The 19,738-nt window shown below is 37.7% G+C and overlaps 1 protein-coding gene across 4 annotated transcripts in view; it reads right to left on the bottom strand.

The window, feature by feature from the left end:
- Window positions 1–10: 10 nt before the first annotated feature.
- Window positions 11–19,738, bottom strand: part of LOC143221512 (uncharacterized) — a 41,535-nt gene continuing 21,807 nt past the window's right edge. For 2 of the 4 annotated variants that reach the window (XM_076446944.1, XM_076446950.1), the window contains exons 9-28: window positions 18,663–18,828; window positions 18,431–18,539; window positions 17,997–18,123; window positions 16,780–16,846; window positions 16,475–16,584; window positions 16,239–16,393; window positions 16,042–16,156; window positions 15,772–15,962; window positions 15,510–15,660; window positions 14,570–14,790; window positions 7,577–7,674; window positions 5,501–5,694; window positions 3,982–4,440; window positions 3,459–3,713; window positions 3,243–3,359; window positions 3,012–3,184; window positions 2,739–2,934; window positions 2,506–2,654; window positions 2,227–2,385; window positions 11–2,135 (exon numbers count right to left, since the gene is read on the bottom strand). In XM_076446944.1, the coding sequence (XP_076303059.1) occupies window positions 2,015–2,135; window positions 2,227–2,385; window positions 2,506–2,654; window positions 2,739–2,934; window positions 3,012–3,184; window positions 3,243–3,359; window positions 3,459–3,713; window positions 3,982–4,440; window positions 5,501–5,694; window positions 7,577–7,674; window positions 14,570–14,790; window positions 15,510–15,660; window positions 15,772–15,962; window positions 16,042–16,156; window positions 16,239–16,393; window positions 16,475–16,584; window positions 16,780–16,846; window positions 17,997–18,123; window positions 18,431–18,539; window positions 18,663–18,828 (3,333 nt within the window). In that variant the 3' untranslated portion in view covers window positions 11–2,014. The remainder of the gene's footprint in view (window positions 2,136–2,226; window positions 2,386–2,505; window positions 2,655–2,738; window positions 2,935–3,011; window positions 3,185–3,242; window positions 3,360–3,458; window positions 3,714–3,981; window positions 4,441–5,500; window positions 5,695–7,576; window positions 7,675–14,569; window positions 14,791–15,509; window positions 15,661–15,771; window positions 15,963–16,041; window positions 16,157–16,238; window positions 16,394–16,474; window positions 16,585–16,779; window positions 16,847–17,996; window positions 18,124–18,430; window positions 18,540–18,662; window positions 18,829–19,738) is intronic. The other 2 variants (XM_076446956.1, XM_076446960.1) reach the window with 2 other exon arrangements.

The following is a 19,738-nucleotide window of genomic DNA, read 5'->3' on the forward strand; positions in this document are numbered from 1 at the left end:
AGGTTTCCCATTTCGTTACTTAATAGCATTATATTTCTTTTCCATAAATTAGTATACACGTATGTGTGGCGCATTTATAATTAATCTCGTAATGTATATAAATACAAACATTGTAAATAATTTATTGCACCGCGGAATGTTGGATCGAATTGCACCCATTCTGAGCAAGTTCTACGTTACCGTCTTTCTCGTTTTGTACATGCACAGTTTCTCGCGTATTTACATTGGAATCTACAATCGGTTTTACCAAATTTCGGTATAATCTTTTACCAATTATATCAGGCTTGATTGGCAAAAACCAGAAGAATATTGCAGAAGCATACATGCAATTACTAAACTGCAGATTTTCGTGCATTTATTTGTAAGATGTTATTTCACCGAAGTCTCCGGGAATGAAAATTTTTCTGATAGAATTTTCGCACAAAGATCCGCAGTCTACCAATTAGTAGACCTATAGTCCACTCGCGTTAACAATTCACATAAAATTCGAAATACAATGCTCAGAATATCCTTATCTCTGGGAACAACAAATCTCCCCGAATTGTAAACGTAAAATTTTCTATTTTCACACATTATGCAACAACTTTTGTTACCTTGTCGAAACGGAATCATTACCATCAGCAATGTGTTCCTTTCTTTAAGGAAACGTAATTATAATTTTCTTCCTGCGACTCCTTGAAGAAGAGTCGGTGAAGAAAACTCACTGTTCATTCGTGAACTGAGAATCGATTATTTCTTGAACTTTATCAAATCGATTCCGTCTAACCGATTAATTAATCGAAGAGTATGCGAATTTGCACTATTTGAGCACTGTATAAACAATTTGCGACAATGGCCTGTAGAAAGTCATTTGTATGTAATAGTTTGAGCACCATAATGTCTTCCTAAAACGAATCGGCATCATGCTCTGTCACGCTAATACGGACACAAACTTTCGTAAAACAATTCTGTACAAATTTTCAACGGTAATAAAATCTTTGATGATCAAGGCACTAAAGTTTCAGTTTAGCAATCGATTTAACACTTTAGCTACCGAAGGCCTATCAATCAACTTTCTAATGACTATACTGCGTCTAAAAGAAGACTGACAATTTTATTTCACGGTAATAATTTCAGAGGATGTTAACAGTTGAACAATTGAACAATCTATGAAATTCTTGATTGTTAATGTTCGATTTACTATTAGGCAACAGCTGGTAGGTAAAGTGTTAAAATTAAAAAATGAAGGGACAAACGATGGACGAAATAAGCGAATGATAACATTAAATTTCTCGTTTCGCTGTACTCAATAAAACTGTCTTTCCTAATTCGCCTAACTGCGCTACAATGATTATGCAAAGATTATGTACATAATGAATTTCGCAGTACCGATCCTTCCCGCTAAGATTAACACTAAACCTGCCGAGCATTAAAACTAACTGGCGTGAGTTACAAAATTGACAAGATTGAATTTATTTATTCTTGTCCTACACACTGCGGATCTTCATGTAAAATTCTCATTTTTATTTTGAATGTATAAACATCTTCGCAGCCTAATTATATTATCATAATATATTATTTCGTAAGAATAAGACTTCAAAAATTATTCAAATATCTCCAACGAAGGAGTCTCTATATAATTTCAAGAATTTTAAAATATAAATAATCTGAAACCGCGGTCAGTCGATGCTGGTAGGTTTACTGTCAATGAACAAAGAGATCGTGTTGCAGTTACGAGAATGAAATTAGTCGAAATCTACGTGAAAATGCGTTACTTTTTTCTGTATAAAAAGGAAATGTACGACGGTACATCGGAGTATCAAAACGTTACTGAAAGAAATCAGTCGGCTAGGGGTGGAATCGTATTCTCTGTCTCTTCCACGCGAAGAAAATCTGTTCCATTGCGGAACCAACATTCGTTTGGTATCACTGACCGCGAGACGCAGTCTTTTAATAGGGTCCAGGTAGATGTGATGAAAATCTGGACCAGCGATTGTTAACATTGATTATATCTGCAGCGCGAACGTTCACGTCATTAAAGGGTCTTCAGGGTCTTGTCGATGTGCCTTAACGTCGTATCTGGTACTGCTTCTGTTAAAGTTTTGTGGAAACCTTCGCAGCGAATTAGACGTTTGAACATTCTCTTCGCGTGGTTCCTGAAAAATGATGGTTGAACAGTTCATTTTTAGTTCAAACATTTATATATGGTAACAACATTCAAAGTTGAGTTTAAAAAGAGAATTTTACCTAGCATCCAAATTGCCGTCCAACAACAATTTAGCGCCACTGCATAATAATTTGTCTCTGACATCTCTTGGCAATATCATAGTATGTTCTGGACCTATCCGTTCGACTATAGAGGTCAGTAATCGCGCCGTTGCTGCTCTCACGATAGCGTTTTGATGACTGAAAGGAAGAATGAAGGTGTACAATCCTCACAATATTCCTGCAGAGTACAGCGACACTCGGAAGACAAACAAATGAAAATTTATATCGAGTTAAACATAACGAATTTAAATTGCTTACCCAGCACCACGCTGGACAATGACTCCAATGGTTTTATGCGGAGGCAGGTGCTCGATCATGCGATCCAGAGCAGCGTTGCTATCCGCTCGCAAAAACCGATTCGTGTCTGCTGTTCTGTGAAGCAACGGTGCAGCTATGTCCTCAAAGTCCTGTAAAAAATAAAGCATGTAATATCAAAATCGAAATATAAATTTAATGAATAATTGAAGTTAACAGTGTTTTAAATGAATTACTTGATCTATGCCACGGATCCGCGAGCTGAAAATATCGCCAGCAGCCATGCAAGCTGTCCGAGCGACTTGAGACCGAAGGCTTTTGATTTGTTGACCCAGAAGTCGATTTATCGTCGGTGTGGCGTTGACATCCAGGAATTCTGGTTGGTTCTTTGTCAAGTGGGACAGAGTCTTCAACCCTTTCATCACGATCTCCCTGAAGAATCAGTTCTTAAATGAGCTTCTTCTTGTGCCTTAGCATTTAGATATGTTTAAATAAAAATATCTCTGTACCATTCTGCGCTCTCAAGATTGGCAAAGCAGATTTGCACTGCAGGCTTCAGCTTCTCCGTGCTTCCTCTTCCATTGCTCCTGTACCTCTTCGTAGGTCGAGGAACTTTCGACGCTGCTGGTCTTCTAGGTCGAAGCACCGGTTCCAAAGGTTCAGTCTGCAAATCGTCAACCATCTACAAATTCCAGAAGTCTACCAATTCTATGTTACCTTCTCTAGAACCCCATTGCTACCTCGATTTTCAAGATCCCAGGCTCAGTGTTCGTTTCACTAGAGCTGTCTTTGCTCTGGCCTTCCTCCACGGTGTTGCTCTCGTTGCTTTCAGTGCTTCCATTGGAGTCGTTGATAAACTGTAAAGAGACATTAAAAAGAAGTATTTCTTCATGAAGAATTTCAAGTTTCTGTATATTGTTTCTAATTACTTAGTAGACTTCTTTTTAGCTACATACCCTGTGAGGATTCTCTTCTTCGTGATCCTCGTTTAAGGGAACATCAGCTTCAATGGAATTCTCAACGAAGGTGGAGGCTTCGGTTGAATGAGGCCTAGATGCGATGACGATTGTTGGTGATTCTGCGGCTTTAGACCCTCTACGAGACTGATTCTGTTCTGCTAATAATGGTGATTCGTCCTCGCACTGTGCTACCGAGGAGACTGCTCTTTGTTCGTCGAAATCCTCGGTTTCCTTTTTGTCGAAGTCGATGTTCTGTGCAAAGAGGATTGACAGTTGAATTTTTTGACAATTGTTCCTAAATCTTTAAACCCCTTGCCTTAAGACAAGTGTTAGATGATTTTGAACAGAGTCTACTTTGGTTTTGTTGATGTACAACCATTGCAGAACGTATAGGCATACAATAAATATAAAGTTTCTCCTCCTTTTCTACAAAAAACTTCTAATCATTGACAGTGTAAATTAAATCGTAGTGCAAGGGGTTAATGTGTGATTTTTTCCTTTGAACATCAAAGATACTTACTAATTTAACGGAGCTGCTTCTGGAGCTGCGGCCAGATGATTTCAACACTTCAATGTCAATAGAACTTCGACTAGGCGACCGATTGATCTTCTTAGGACTACTAGATGATGTTATTGATGGGGAAGCCCGCGTCTCCTGAAGCTGCGAGTGTAGGATATCGCTAGATTGTTGCAGTCTTTCACTGGTCAGCAATCGTTCTCCAGACAAAACCGAAATGGATGAGTGTCGCCCAGTGTTGATTCTTTCCTGGATCCTCGTCTCCGCTTCGTCGGAAACGCTGCACACGCTCTCGACACGATTCTCATTGTCAAAATCGAAGTGTCCTGAGGTCTTCGAACAAGAACGGTTCTCTCGCTTCAGTTCTGGCTCCTCTTCACTGCTCCAGCTTTTTGGTGCGTCGTCGTCCACGGAGGGAACCGTTCCTTCAATTGCCGATTCCGTTCTTTTGTTCAATGCAATCTGAAATGGGATTCGTGATGAAGTTCGGAGCAAACCTAACATTACACTAGAAAATTTGTTAATTACTAGGGGTGGACGGGTACCCGAAAATTCGTGATCAGCGAGTACCCGGATATTATCCGAAGTCGAAGTCGGGTCGGGAACTCGAAAATCTATGACATTCGGATCTCCGAACATTATAAATTTTCGAATTTCGAAGCTTCGATTTCTGAAATTACGAAGGTGGTGAATAGACTGCGGATATTTATGCATTTATATGAAGAAATTAGTCGGGTGAAATATACAAGTAATAGATTATAAAAATTCGAGAATATATATTGTAATTTTGGTTTTAACGTAACAAAGTCATTAAGGGATGAACTCAAGTTTTATTTTATTCCTGTTACCCACAATCAATGCAGAATATTTTTATTTTGCATGAATATCCGCAGTCTAGTGATGAGAATCGAAGCTTCGAAGCTCCGAACTTCGAAATTTCGCTGCTCACAAGGGAAAGACCCCTAGTGTCCGACTTCGATCTTGATAATTTTTTGTGGGACGATGCTATATGGATCCCTAACGATGTCTGCAAAATATTAGGTGTAGTTACTCAATAGTTTCAAAGATATAAACAATTAAACTTTCATACCTTTTCGAAGTTCCATTAGCCGTGTGAGCAGGTTGCGTGAAAGTTCAATTGTTCATATCTTTGAAACTATTGAATAACTACACCTAATATTTTGCAGACATCATTAGGGATGCATATACCATCGTCTCACAAAAGATTATCAAAATAGAAGTAGGACACTTGGGGTGTCCTTCCCTTGTAAGTTATATTTGATATTAAAAAGCTTCGGTAAAGTAACAGCTCTGATCAGAACCCGACCCGAGGCGCCTATTAATTACAAGGACTGAAAATTATACTGTGTATTTCGGTAAATCCTTTTTGGGATTGTTTAAAATAGTCTGTTTGTAAGCATTGCAATTTTTTGTTGAGTTTAAACATTTATCTATAGTCATCTACGTCTTTGTCGTAAACCCTATAAATTTTTTGACAGGTCCTACAATTTTGTCGACTCACAATGAAGTCCACGGTGTCCCGACTGTTCGGAATAGTCGTTGGCGCATCGATAATGTCGAACGCTGCGTCTACATCATGTCTCTCGGGACTGGACGATCTACTTTCGCTATCTTCTCTGTTATCAGGAGCATCTTGGCCACTGTCCTGTTCGTTATTTTCTAACGCGTCCGACGACGAGAGATCTTGATCGTCTGCTGCAACAGAGGTCAAACATTTGTTCAATTACACTAGTGGAAGAACATGATTGCATGTTAGAATGTTGTATGTCGCAATTCAAGGTGATCGAAGCTCTAGATCCGCCCTTGAGAACAATAATCGTCATTTTTAATACAGCCTGTACAAAGCATAAACAAACTTTCTGATTTTTTTTCACAAAAATTTCGTTCAACGAGACTAAACTTTCACGCAATAGAAAAGAAAGATAGAAAATACGCGTTCTCCAGGTCTGAACATTACAGAAAATGTTTCTGTTGTTACCAAGTATTCATAAATTATTTATTTGTTATACGACGAGTTTTTTATGCAATATGCTACCGTGTAGTCTCGAGCTGTAGACAAGACAGTAAAAAAGAACGGAGGAGCAGAAATCACGATCGAACCCCCTTGAAATAAAGGCTCAAGCTAGACTCGAGCATATTCCGTGCAAAATATTGATTGCAACCCCGTGTTGAGTCTAGGCTTAGCTGGCAATCCACGAGGTTAAGAACCTCGCGCTCTAGTTCGTGTACTTTCGATCGCCTCAGCCACAGTTCCACAGAACAGTTTTCGCTGTTGTTGCACGATCAACAGTTCGATTCGACAAATGATCCGATCCGAATCTCCTATAGTCTGGGTCTATAAGTTAGCAAAAGGGGTGACAAGCTCCATCAGTTGACACTGACGGAAAACAATAGTTCGCCCTTCAAGAAATCATTGTCGAGGTTGTACCGAGCCCGAGGCGACTTTAATTTTTGCCCAGTATTCCGTTTTATAGTCCGTGGAGAATCAATTTTCTGCGTTTTAATACTAGACCTACCAGTAACGGTCAAAACACCGTTTTGTATAATAAGATTTTGTATCTTATAATTAGACGGCGGATTTTATGCATTTATAAATTGTTGTTTGTTGCAGTTGATGCAACGATTTTTATTTTGCATAAAGTTCCGCAGTCTACTTATAATTACCACGCTATTGTTGTTGTAGTATGCGTCAAATCTTGTAATCGAATTTTAAACCTCTTCCCATAGTCCAATCTTGCTGAAATTTTGTATACACACTCGCTTCCGATGACAATAAAAGTATAATAGAAAATAAAATATATAAAACAAAACTTTTTAAAAACCACGCTTACATTAGAATGCACTAAAATTAGAAAATAATTTTTTTTCTGGTTCTCCATAAAATACCGAATCCAGTTAAATGATTAATAATATTTTTCCCCAAAATTTTGAGTAATTAGTTCAGAATTTCTTCTGTTATAAAATTAGTGTCGGAATAGATAGAAAAATTCAATATAAATTTAAATAAAATCATGACATTAGTGACTATAAATAAAAGCGTGGAGAGCTCACGAAGTTTACATCAATATAGTTTAGCGCTCCACGCTTTTATTTATAGTCACTAATGTCATGATTTTATTTAAATTTATATTAAATTTTTCTATCTGTTCCGACACTAATTTTATAACAGAAGAAATTTTGAGCTAATTGCTTAAAATCTTGGGGACAAATATTATTAATCATTTAACTGGATTCGGTATTTTATGGAGAACCAGGAAAAAATTATTTTCTCCTTTTTAGTGCATTTTGATATAAGCGTGGTTATTAAAAAGATTTTTTCAATGTATAAAGATGCTTCGCATTGGAAATAATCAAACACGTTTCCAAAATCCAAATAAATCGTGTCATTTTCATAAGGCATCGCATCGCAGCCATGTTTACTGCTAGGTGGATTTATTGTTAAAGCATAAATGATGATGGCAGTTGCAGTGAGGAAGTCTATGCAGTCATTGATCAATTTAAAAAATTAAAAAATCAAAGCTCTGCGAATTAAAAATTTCTTTTTTTAATATGTAATAATATTGATTAATAAACGTACCTTCGAACTGTCTTTCGATCGTGTTCACCCTATACCTCTCCTCCGGCAGAAAATGCTTGTTCTTCTCATTGTATTCCTCCTCGTTCACAGCTTTGTCTCTGAAACGAAAAATCACAAATATTCCGTAAAAATGGCTACTTATTTTCGCAAGCAATTTGCACTGTACTGTGCCCCCCGGTAGTGATTATTGGATTCCGGTTGATACATAAAATATGCTACTGACAAATGTCGAGGCCGCAAAGTGAACTCTACTCCAAACGCCCGTAATTGTTTGCGAATATTACACCACTCGCGCGTAAACTTGACGACTATACTTCAAAACTAATATCCTTAATTATTCAGCAAAATGGCGAAACCTGATTGATCGCTTTAGAAACCTTCACAGAAAGCCAATCAATTTTTTCGAATTTCATTTTGGAATTACTTTCACAAGTTGACAGTGTACATGAAAATATAATTGCAGAAAGTAAAATTTCGTTTTTTATACTATCGCAAGAAACGGCTGCTCTTTACTTTACCGGACTCAAAGTGCCTTTCTCCTATAAATCATGATCTATTTGGTATGAAATCCAGTAGATTTGTACCCGTGGCAGCTGCAGATCGAAATTTCGATCCTGTAGGATCAATGGTTCAGGAGTTATGCTTGCTTAAAGTTGAGCAATTTGCAGTGTTTTTGACAGGGCCGCCGCCATATTGGTTTGTAGTGACGGCTGCGCGCCTGTTGGTGATTGAGTTGGTTCTGCTCGGTAAGCAGCTTGCGGTCGTCACTACAAACCAATGTGGCGGCTTCCTTACCTGTCAAAAACACTGCAGATTGCTCAACTTTCAGGAAGCATAACTCCTGAACCAATGATCCTACAGGATCGAAACTTCGATCTACAGCCGTCCCGGATACAAATCTACTAGATTACATACCAAATACATCATAATTTATGGGAGAAAGGCACAAATTTTGAGTCCGGTAAAGTAAAGTTTACCCCAAGAAACAGCTACAGGCTATCTCGAGACTTTCAAAATTGCTTAAAAAATAAAAGAAAAATTAAAAAGACAATTTTGCCCTAAGTCAGCGAACATACATAGTGTCGTTGCTAGTGTTCAGCGTCAAAGGGATCACAGGCGTGGTATGGGCAGTGGTAACTATTGTTGAGATCGAGTCCTCGTCTTCTTTGGTAGCAACGTCTACGGACTGTCTACATCGAAACGCGCAAGGACAATAGCGAAGGACAGTGTCAGCGATTTTGCACTCCTTGCGCCAGGAGCTAGCTGATTTCCTGTCGAAATTCTGATTCTGTTGATCTCCATCCTTCAATCCGTTCACTGGCTCCTTGGCTTCTTCTGCCCAGGCGCAGTATTTGAAAATCATCCTGATTCATTGATCGTGTAGCTTCTTATTATGACGATCTTTATTCTTGTACGCTCAGGAACTGGATCGATCAATCATAGATCGATGGCTTCGCTGTGTCAAACCCTTCATATGAAGTTTCAGTTGGTAGAACAATTCGTTTGTTGGCGAAGATAATGGAAGAAGATTGTACTTGGAGATGATCCTGATTTGTCGGTCACACAACTCCTTATTGCGAGCAGTGATAAATATAATCTCAGTAGAGCAGGATCGCCCCAGATAGGGTTCATAGTTTGGAGACAATGGCTGTCTCATCGATCACGATCGAAGGTTTCCGGCGGCTGGCACCGTTCGCATTATTTGAAAAGTTCATTTTCGACCTGTCGAGCCTCCTCATTCTTCGCGGTTCACTTTTCACACGTCGAGGCTGATCGAACGATCTTCTGTCGTCGAATGATCTACGACGGAGATCCTTGACGTAATTTCGTAATTAATCTACGGGCGCGCATTGTGCCGCTCTTTTGAAATTGTCGCGTGTTTAGAGATCATTGTGAGCTGTTTTCTGCAGTGATGTTTCTGTCATTAGACTGCGGATATTTATTAAAAATGTATTACGATCAAATGTTCAACTTGATTATTGTGAATTTTATTTATCGTACCGGGCGTTTAAATATTGAACTCGATTACTGAGAAACTCTTGAATGAAGTAGAATATTATTTATCGCGCTGATAGTTTAAATATTGAAGTCGATTGTTGGGGAAATAGAGTAAAGTAGAACTTCATTTTGTTGTGCTAGTAACATAATTGTTTGAGAAGACAATATGTAATAAATGATTAATTCTTCCTTGGAAAAAATTCAACAGAGGTTCGCAGAAAGTTTTAGCTCCGTATAAAATTTCAGTTTCACAGAAAACACAAGTCGATTGTTGAGAGAATACAGTAAAGTAGAATTTTATTTTGTTGTGCTATAGTAATCTAATTGTTTGAGAAGACAATATGTAATAAATTAATGATTCTGATTATTAATTTTCCTTGGAAAAAATCTACAGAAGTTCGCTGAAAATTTCAGTTTCGCAGAAAATTTCAGTTCCACGGAAAACACTATTTGTACAATGTCGAACAAAGAATGATTTACGAATTATTACTGTTCCAGTTGTATTATGAGAATAGTGTTCCTCGTGAATAATGCAACCTCCACCGCAACGTAAATAGAATACGATAATAAAGTGGAAAAATCGAAAAGAATATTATTCGTATAGCAAATGTTTCGAACTGGCGATTCGAATCATTTTGATGTGTGATTCGAATCGAATTCTGATGAAACGACACAACGAAAAATTTAAGTGTATCTCACGCTCGGATCTTAATGTGATCTGATAATCTTTATGACGAATAGCGGGGGCCTCATGGGTCAATAAATTGTTACGTGTCTAGACACATGCAAATGAAACTTCCAGCCAGAACATTTAGGGGTTGTTGTGCGTTTAGCGTTCATCTTGCTAAGGTTAACGAATGATCGATTAACAACCTGTTATGAGGCTGACTATATCTGAGAGACGACTGTAATTTCGACGGTCTCTATTTGCGAACTTGCCGAACTATTTTTCCCTTATTTATCTGAATTTTTACACGTAATAAAAATGGACTATGGATTTTATGATTTAGAACAAAAATGGGTAGGCACAATTTACAACATTAAAAGGATTAGCAGAATTTTTTCAAAGTATGTTTCAAACGAAAATTATTTACAAGTATGTTTAGGTGGCACAATTAAAAAATTACGAATTTTTGCAAACGTCCACAGTCTAATGATCGAGACATGCTGGTTGGAAGTTATAAAGCAGCAATGTTTTCTTCCTGACTGTACGTTTGCTACATCTTCAATAATTGAAAGCTTTGCAGAGAGACAAAGAAGACAACGAAGTGTATAAATCACAAAGTTCATAGCAAGGTAGACGTTTCAGTTTATATTATCATGAGCTGCTACCGTTTGGCATCTTCACATACTATTTCTTGCAATGTTCTATTGAAAAAATTTACTAAGAACTTCCTATACTAATCTTTGTTTCCTATAATAAAAATTGTATTCTCTAAATATTCATGGACGACAGTGTGCGTTCATCTCAATTTTAAAAAATCAATACATGCCCCAAAAACATCCAACTTTATTTGCAGAAACACTATCACTTTCGAAATCGTCCCCAAAACGCCATCTCGATCGTCGATCAAAATCCTCTAGATCACAGTGTACCAAACAAACTCGCCAACTTCCAGTGAACATACTTGCCATCGTAATTAAGTGAAATTACGCTCGAGTCGGACAATTAGCACTGCACGAGAGGGTAATTAAAATCTTCGTTCAAAAAGTTCCATTGTAAAAAGAGGAAGAAAACGGAAACAGAAACTGATGATCACACGAACCACACTATTGTAAAAAAAACAAGCCACTTGAGAACCTTTCGGAAAACTTTTCAAGCATTCAAAAACTTTTAAAGCTTTCCAAAAACACTTTCAAAAATGTTCCAAGCACGCGAATGGCAAAAAAGGGTAGAAAATCGAAGGGGGTACCAAGGGGGTCACTCTAGGGAACAGAAACAGCGACAGAAATAGTAATGGTCACATAAAAACACTAACTGTATAACATTTCTTGTCACAAAAATTCTTTTAAAAATTTTTCAGGCCCGGGGTTGACACCAAAGGGTTAAAAGTCAAAGACGCACCGAAGGTAATAGAAACAGAAACTGATGATCACACGAACAACACTTTTATTAGAATGAGTCACTTGAGAGTGTTCTGCAAGCTTCCAAAAACCTTTTCAAAAATTTTCCAAGTACAGGGATGGCGATGGACGGTTGAAAATCGAAGGGGGCAGCGAAGGGGGCCGAGAATAATTGTCACGACGCGACAAATGACGACGCACGCACGACTGTGCCCTACGTAGACGTCAGGCGTCCCGACGCTGACCGCTGCCCCTTCCTTTCAGGTAATTCATCCCCCTTTCTTCCCCTACCCCCCATGTGCCGCTACCTTTTCTCTTTGTCGGTCTCGTGTCCTGCCCCCTCTCTTCCCCTACCCCCACATCCCCCCTTTTCACCTGTAACCACGCGATACCAATCGAATGGCTATACACTGACCATACGATAGCACCAACCCTCTCGGACAACACAGAGGGTGGAACCACTGGAGACGCGTGTGTTCTACGCGTTCCAGGTGAAAATGACCAGGTGATATCGACTATATTCACCTGAGTGTCGCGACCATTTTTTCTACTGACTGTAGAGAAATCTTGATCTGTGATTAGTTGGGGGGGTTTTTGTTTTATTTGTAGAGCTATTTTTTGGATCAGAATTTTCTTTTAAATTTTAAATTTGAATTTATATTTTCAAAAAACATTTAAATTTTTTCCACTGGATTAATTGCTGGAGTTCTTGTTTTATTTGTAGAGCTATTTTTCAGATCAAGATTTTCTTTTAATTTCAAATTTAAAATATTTTCAAAAAACATTTAGATCTTTTTCCACTGACTGTGAAAAAATCCTGATCTGATTAGTTGGTTTGGTTTTTGTTTTATTTGTAGAGCCGTTTTTCTGATCAGAATTTTCTTTCAATTCTAAATTTACATTTTCAAAAAACATTCAGATTTTTCCACTGACTGTGGAGAAATGCTGATTTGATTAGTTCAGTCTTTTGTTTTCTGTCAATTTTCTTCTAATTAGTAACTATTAGTACATTTAGAATAGAAATAGAAATTGATTTTGTTTCTTAATATGTTTAATAGGTTGACAATATTTTAACAGTATTCTTAAATTCTTTTAATATTTTTACTGTTTTCTTAATTTTTGTCATAAACACGTAAACTCCGCTGTCTAAAGATTTTGTGATCATTTCTCGAGTAGATTTTCCACACGTAACGTGTTAATTAAGTCCCCTTAATTGGCCCAGTCGAGACCTATCGTACCAATTACCCCGAGTGTTACGAGACCAAATTGTGAACGCTAAATCAACAGTATCGCGACTAGCATATAACGCAATTCGCAACGCGTATGAAATATTTATAAACCTCCCGCCGACAATCGAAGCAACTCATTCAAATTGTTATGTGGTTAATATTCGTCGGCGTTTATTTAAAGTCACGTGAATCGTAATTAGCGTCGCGTTCTTGTGTGCCGCTACGCACGCGACGTTCGTAAATCAACGAAAGAGAAACGAGACCAAGAATGTTCTCGGCGTATCGTTGCTCGTTAATACGTCCACTGAGATTGCTTTTTAAACGGATCCTCGTAAATAATCATGACTATGAAAATCAATTTGCCAGCCCCGTTGAATATAATCGACCTGCTTTCTTCGTAAAAAAATTCAGAAAGAAAACGCCGAGATAAGAAAAAACGTGTCAAGGTTGAGGCTGCTGCAATTTCAACCCCTGTGGTCCAAAGAGGTCTGAATCATTCCGTAATTTCCATCAACATCATTTTCAACATCGTGTAGGATTTTATTTAATTTGTTTGGAATATTTCAAAAATATTGAAGATATTAAAAATAAATAGTACTTATTAAAAATTTTACCGAGTCTTCTTGGAGGAAACTTAATGACCAAACCCAGACCTTGGAAGAAACTTTAATGACTGCCGTTTGGATGACTCAAAGGAGCAAGTAACGAGTCACGTCGGAATTCTCCCTAACAAGGAAATCGATCGCATAAGTGCACCCCAATTGTTTTGATAAGGTGCAAGAATCGTCAGTCGAGTCCATTTCTCAGAATCGTGCGAAAATAATTTCGCTCGGACAACAAAATTGCAGGAGGTATTGGCACTTGTCACTTTCTCGGAGTTGTACCCATTTGTTGGTTGTAAAAAGCTTATTGCTAGAAAATGGCATGTTGCCGCTCGCGCGTCAGCGGTCGGCGATGTGCAATTGCCAGTGACGATAATGCCCCCATGAAGAAAAGTAAATATATTGCAACACCTGGCACTCCGTTATTTCTTGAGCATACTATACGCTGGTATTACATCAGCTGATATTTATGCAAATCTAGTCTTGTTTTGTTCGCGTTATTACTATTGACCTGATCAGATCGTGATTATTAACAATTATGGACGTGTTAAATTGTATTAGTTCGTCGATTGTCATTCAAGTCTTGTGTTGTTGACAATAATAAGTAAGTTACAATTATAATAAATGGATAAAGTAAATAATTAATCATCATATCGATCAAGAATACGTTGATAATCATGATAAATAGAGATCACATCAAAAATAAAAGTTAAGGACACATTCAAGATCATAATGAATCAAGAACACATAATTAACCATCACAATACAAATTATAAGGACACATTCAAGATCATAATGAATCAAGAATACATTAACCATCACAATAAAAATTATAAGGACACGTTAAAAATCATAATAAATCAAGAACACATTAAGCATCACAATAAAAATTATAAGGACATATCAAAAATCATAATAAATCCAGAACACATTAACCATCACGATAAAAATTATAGACACGTTAAAAATCATAATAAATTAACAAAAAAAATTTATCTGTGAATTGTACATGTTAATTCTCTAGAGTCGAAGGTTTTCTGGGTAGACGACTGAATGTTGTTTTCAATTAAATGCAGAAGCGAGTGGAATATTATACTTACATGTCGTACATAGATGCAGCATGTGCTTCACCGGAAGCCATTCTGGGGAATTGTTGTCTGTGGTACAGCTGTGACGGTGACAACGAGCGCAATCTTCTTCTGTAAGACGTGTTCGCCCGTATCGCCGGGAAATAATCGCTGGTCTGGGCGTCCGACGAAATCAGCTCGACGTCGTTGACCTTTTGCGAGGTCGCGTCCTTTGTCCTACGGTAGAGCCTTGCCTGTAACACGATACAGATTTCCGTCAGGGTCACGCGAAACTTTGATAACGCGGCAATCGCTTCATCTACTTGGAACTCGATGAATGATAGACGGAATATAATTAACCCATTAGATATGGACAACGATTGGTATCTCGACGTACGGGGTGGGGGCATTTCAAACGGGTCACCTGACGATCATTAGTTTTATCACGAATTTTTTTAGCATCACTACAATCTATATTTATAAACTTGATGAATTGAAAGTAATTCTACTGTATTCAAATGTTTATGTTATGCTAGACTGTGATTGTTTTATGCAAAATATAAATCGTGTGCGTCAATTTGAAAAACGTAGGAGGTACATAGACATTTATTTCTTTTCTCAACGTTTTTTGGGTTCCTTGAATGTTTCTACTGTTTTATTAGATTGGAAGGAAAATTCTGTAGTGTTTTAAATAAGCACGTAATTCTCCTTGTAAATCAAAAAAACATGTTGCTAGTGAGTGATTGGAAAACAGGAACCGACAGGTTATCTGAAAGATGGCAACAAGTTGTTTACAAACAATGGAAATTATGTCATTGAATAATATCAAACATATACTTTTATAAATTGATTCAAATGTTTTCTTTAAAATGGGACAGAACTTTCCCTCCAACCTAATACATTTGATCTATTAATCTTTATAATAAATGCATAAAATTCGCAGTCTATAATTATTGCATGGAGCAAGACCTACTTGCGGATACATCGTATCGTCGATCTCTTCACCGCTATGATTAAAATCTGAATTATTGTAAGAGTGGGTTAGTGGCGTTGGGGCTGTCTGAAGAGGTCTAAATGAATTCTCATCCTGGAATCGTCCCTGTCGTTTGTTGGCCGAATTGTACCTGGAAAAATAAAGCCAATTTAAAATAAACCACTATAAAAATTACATCATTACATTCTTTTAAAGTAACATAAGTAAGATTGAAATTCTTTTTTAAAAAAACAGTACACACATGTCGTGCATGATAAACGTTTGTTGCTGAATGTTCCTGGGTACCGAGGACTGTTGACTATCGCTGGAATTCGTTTGTGGGAACCTGGAGCTGCTGTCAGATCTCCTTGCAGTCCTATCTTTGTCTATGTACTTGTGATAAGCTCTTCTGGTGACGTCCATGTACTCCTGGCTCGAATTGTCCGAAAGATTCTGCAATGTGTGTTCCAATAATGTTATTTTTCTAACTATTACAATTCTACAAAAAGTATTTTTCAGGTTTGACACTCACACTGTTGTCAGTATTGGCATTATTCAGGTTCTTTATAGAGCAGAATGTCTCATAACTGGTACTGGTACTGCTCTCACGTTGATTCTTTTTTCTTCTGAACATTGTTCCGCAAGATCTAGGCACATAAGATCAGCAATTATAATTCTATAGATCTATCAATGCCATAGAATTGCTATAGAATTTCTAAATGGCATTACCTAACATTTCCATCTTGGGAATCAACGCTGCTAGTGCTCTCAGCAGCATCTTTCAATCTCTTTCTCAGCTGATTCGACTCCATATTGGTTATTTTTGATCCTCGATCCCGTGCGAACAACACTGGGATTCTAGAGTCCGCTTTCGTAGCAATTTCCTAAAATACAAGCTACATTAAGGCGAATTATTATACCCTACGGTAGGTTCGTTAAAGAGGCACGATCGCGAGATGATTTACCCGTTGATCGAGAGTGTCGTCGGCGATGTTACGGTAATTCTTGGAGTCCCTTCTTGTGGCAGGAAGTCTTGAACAGGTCCTCGCGGTTAACGTGTAGCTGGCGCCTTCACCTAAAATTGAACCAAAGTATAAAACAGTTAATTCAACTGCAATTTTTATTTCTTCGGTGGGGTCTCTTAAATTATTTAATTTAATTGTATTCCAATTTTTACACTTCTTTGGCGAAATTGGTCTCTACAATTGTGAATGATATTGTACTCCAATTTTGAAGTGTTCAAAAGTACAATGAAACGTTAAAAAATTACCATTTCTGAAGTCAGCATTAACTCCCTGATTCGATTGCACATTCACTTCATCCTCAGACTGAAGATTCTGGAAGAAGCACACATAGAATATTCAATAAATTACTACAATATTACTTCAATAAATACTATAATTACAAGCCAGTTGTGTCATTATTTTTATGCCTGATTCAATGAAGCTTTAATATTAATTCCACTATGTAAACAATGGACGAGGAATAGAATTACCAACACGAAGCTCATCAGTTTTAGATTAATTTTAGCCAACACTGTCCGTCACAGCAATAACATCGATTATTAATTCCTCGCGCCTTCATGAATCATTACTAACCTTAAGAAAATTCAATAAGTATTGGAAATTTAGATGGGGCATTATCTCAACTGGACACCAGGGGAAACGACGGCTGCCATTGGTACGAGAATGGTTTTCCTCCGCGAAAGATGCAAAAGTAGTGCAACAATTCGACAGAATTTTCACGCAACATTTATACAGTAAAGCAATTCTATAAAGAACTCCAAAAAAAACAAAACTGTCTCCGATGCAGCGTCTTGAAATCATCGTCGAATGTGTCATCGTTCATCGAGACGATACATCGTACAAAAATGGGGAGGTTCAAAAATTAGTTTGAAAGTCAATCTAGACGTTAGATGATCGACTATAGATCATCTATTCGATGAAATAGGGCACATGTTCGCTTTGAGATCCGAAACAATTCGCTTTTATTGTTCGCAGGTCGTATCGCTGTTTATACAACATGCAATTTCTTATTTAAATCGTGTGAGGAACATGCTGGAGAGAGTAAATACAATCGTGATTTGCAGCTGAGAACCGTTCTCGTGTAACGTGTTTCGCGAGCAACGCTGACCTCGGAACACGCGAGGAAAACGTCCAGCTGAACGGCAAGCCTATTCGGCTCATTAAGCTTGCATTTCGATGCTGGCCTCATCAAAATTGTTAATTGATATTTGCATTCCGCAATGTGTACTAATGCTATCGATCACGGGCGCGAGCCAAATCCCGTTCATTGACATCGAACTATACTAACAAGGGTCGTTGCCTACCTCTATCACCGTTCACTGCAATTTTTCACATTTTTGAAAATACGATTTTGTTGCCCTATCGTTCATCGCATTCCATTAATCAATAGCAAACATTTTATTATTCAATCGTGTTCAAACATATATAATATTATTTTTATATATCTTCATCTTCGATGTACCTGATTATGTGTTGGCATTATCTGCCAAACCACAGGATGATCATTTTTAGGTCTCATCCCTACTCCAAGGGCAACCAAACTTGGTCTGTCGATCCACGGATTCTCGGAGCCTTTTGCATTTCCATTCCTGAAAAGATTTAATGAAAATCTTTATTATCTTCATTGGTAGTAGCTGCTCTCATTGAACTGTGAATTTTTATGCATTCGTGGCGTGTATTAATTTTGTAAATATAAGGAGACTCTTCTATACATTTATGATCAAATAAAAATTGATGTAATGCATTGATATCCCGAAGGATCCATAAAGAATTTTGATTAAATCTCACCAATTTAGTTAGCGAGTTGACTCACAGATAATTAAATTTGCCACACAGAACACACGGAATTCTGTTCAATGATGACTGACAATGAGCGACTAATTTTAAGGACATTACCTAGCAAGTTTCTCCTGTTCCGACCTGGTTGCTATAATTTGACCCTTGGAGCGACCGATGCCGGGTGATACCGAACCACTTCCGGCGACTATCCAATCAACGTCGGGACCTGTGAAAAGCGTAATCAAATATTGAACGAAGCCCTCTACCGCCGAATGGAAATTAAATATACAAGTTGTCGAGTAGTGGGATTGGTGATCAACTATGTATAATGTTCAAATAGAGGATTTACCGGTGGCTATCTGGACGGTGGGCGAAATTTGCAAACCGTACATAACGAGGCCATCGGCGGAGACCAAAGGTAACGACTTCCGGGCGAGACGCGCCCGAATAGCAGACATCATCGCCTCTCCATCGTGGTGTGCTTCCGATGCCCGTTTTCCAGCTGCTAATACTTCCTGTAACCGTTCAACAATAATCCTAGCAAATCCTCCTCGCCTATGCATTTTAACACCCTTTCCGACTGCCATTCGTAATCTCCCCTTCATTTCAGAATTCTGGCGAGATAGCTTCAGTCTCAACAATTTCGGCGAGTTGGGAACTCATGAGATTTTTCCTTTGCACGACAAGTACAAGGGATGTTTCTATATACGAGTGTAAAAGTGCAATTTTGAGGGATGATTCTGCATGAGAATGTAGAAGGACAATTTTAACGGACGATTCTACGTGACAACGTAAAAGTGCAATTTTGAGGAGTGATTCTGCATAACAATGCAGAAGTGGAATTTTAAGGGACGATTCTACACGACAATGTAAAATTGGAATTTTAAGGGATGATTTTACACGACAATGTAAAAATGCAATTTTTAGAGATGATTCTGCATAAAAGTGTCCAATTGGAATTTTAGGGATGACCTTAAATGACAATGTAAAAATGCAATTTTAAGGGACGATTCTGCATGACACTGTAGAATTGGAATTTTAAGGGATGATTTTACACGACAATGTAAAAATGCAATTTTAAGAGATGATTCTGCATAAAAGTGTCCAATTGGAATTTTAGGGATGACATTAAATGACAATGTAAAAATGCAATTTTAAGGGACGATTCTGCATGACACTGTAGAATTGGAATTTTAAGGGATGATTTTACACGACAATGTAAAAGTGCAATTTTAAGGAATGATTCTGCATAAAACTGTCCGATTGGAATTTTAAGGGATGACCTTAAATGACAATGTAAAAATGCAATTTTAAGGGACGATTCTGCATGACACTGTAAAATTGGAATTTTAAGGGATGATGTTACATAACAATCTCAAGGTTTAAACTCAAAGGATGATTCTACACTGTAGCGCAAACAAAATA

Source organism: Lasioglossum baleicum, chromosome 2 (genome assembly GCF_051020765.1).
Source record: "Lasioglossum baleicum chromosome 2, iyLasBale1, whole genome shotgun sequence".
NCBI classification, from domain to species: domain Eukaryota; kingdom Metazoa; phylum Arthropoda; class Insecta; order Hymenoptera; family Halictidae; genus Lasioglossum; species Lasioglossum baleicum.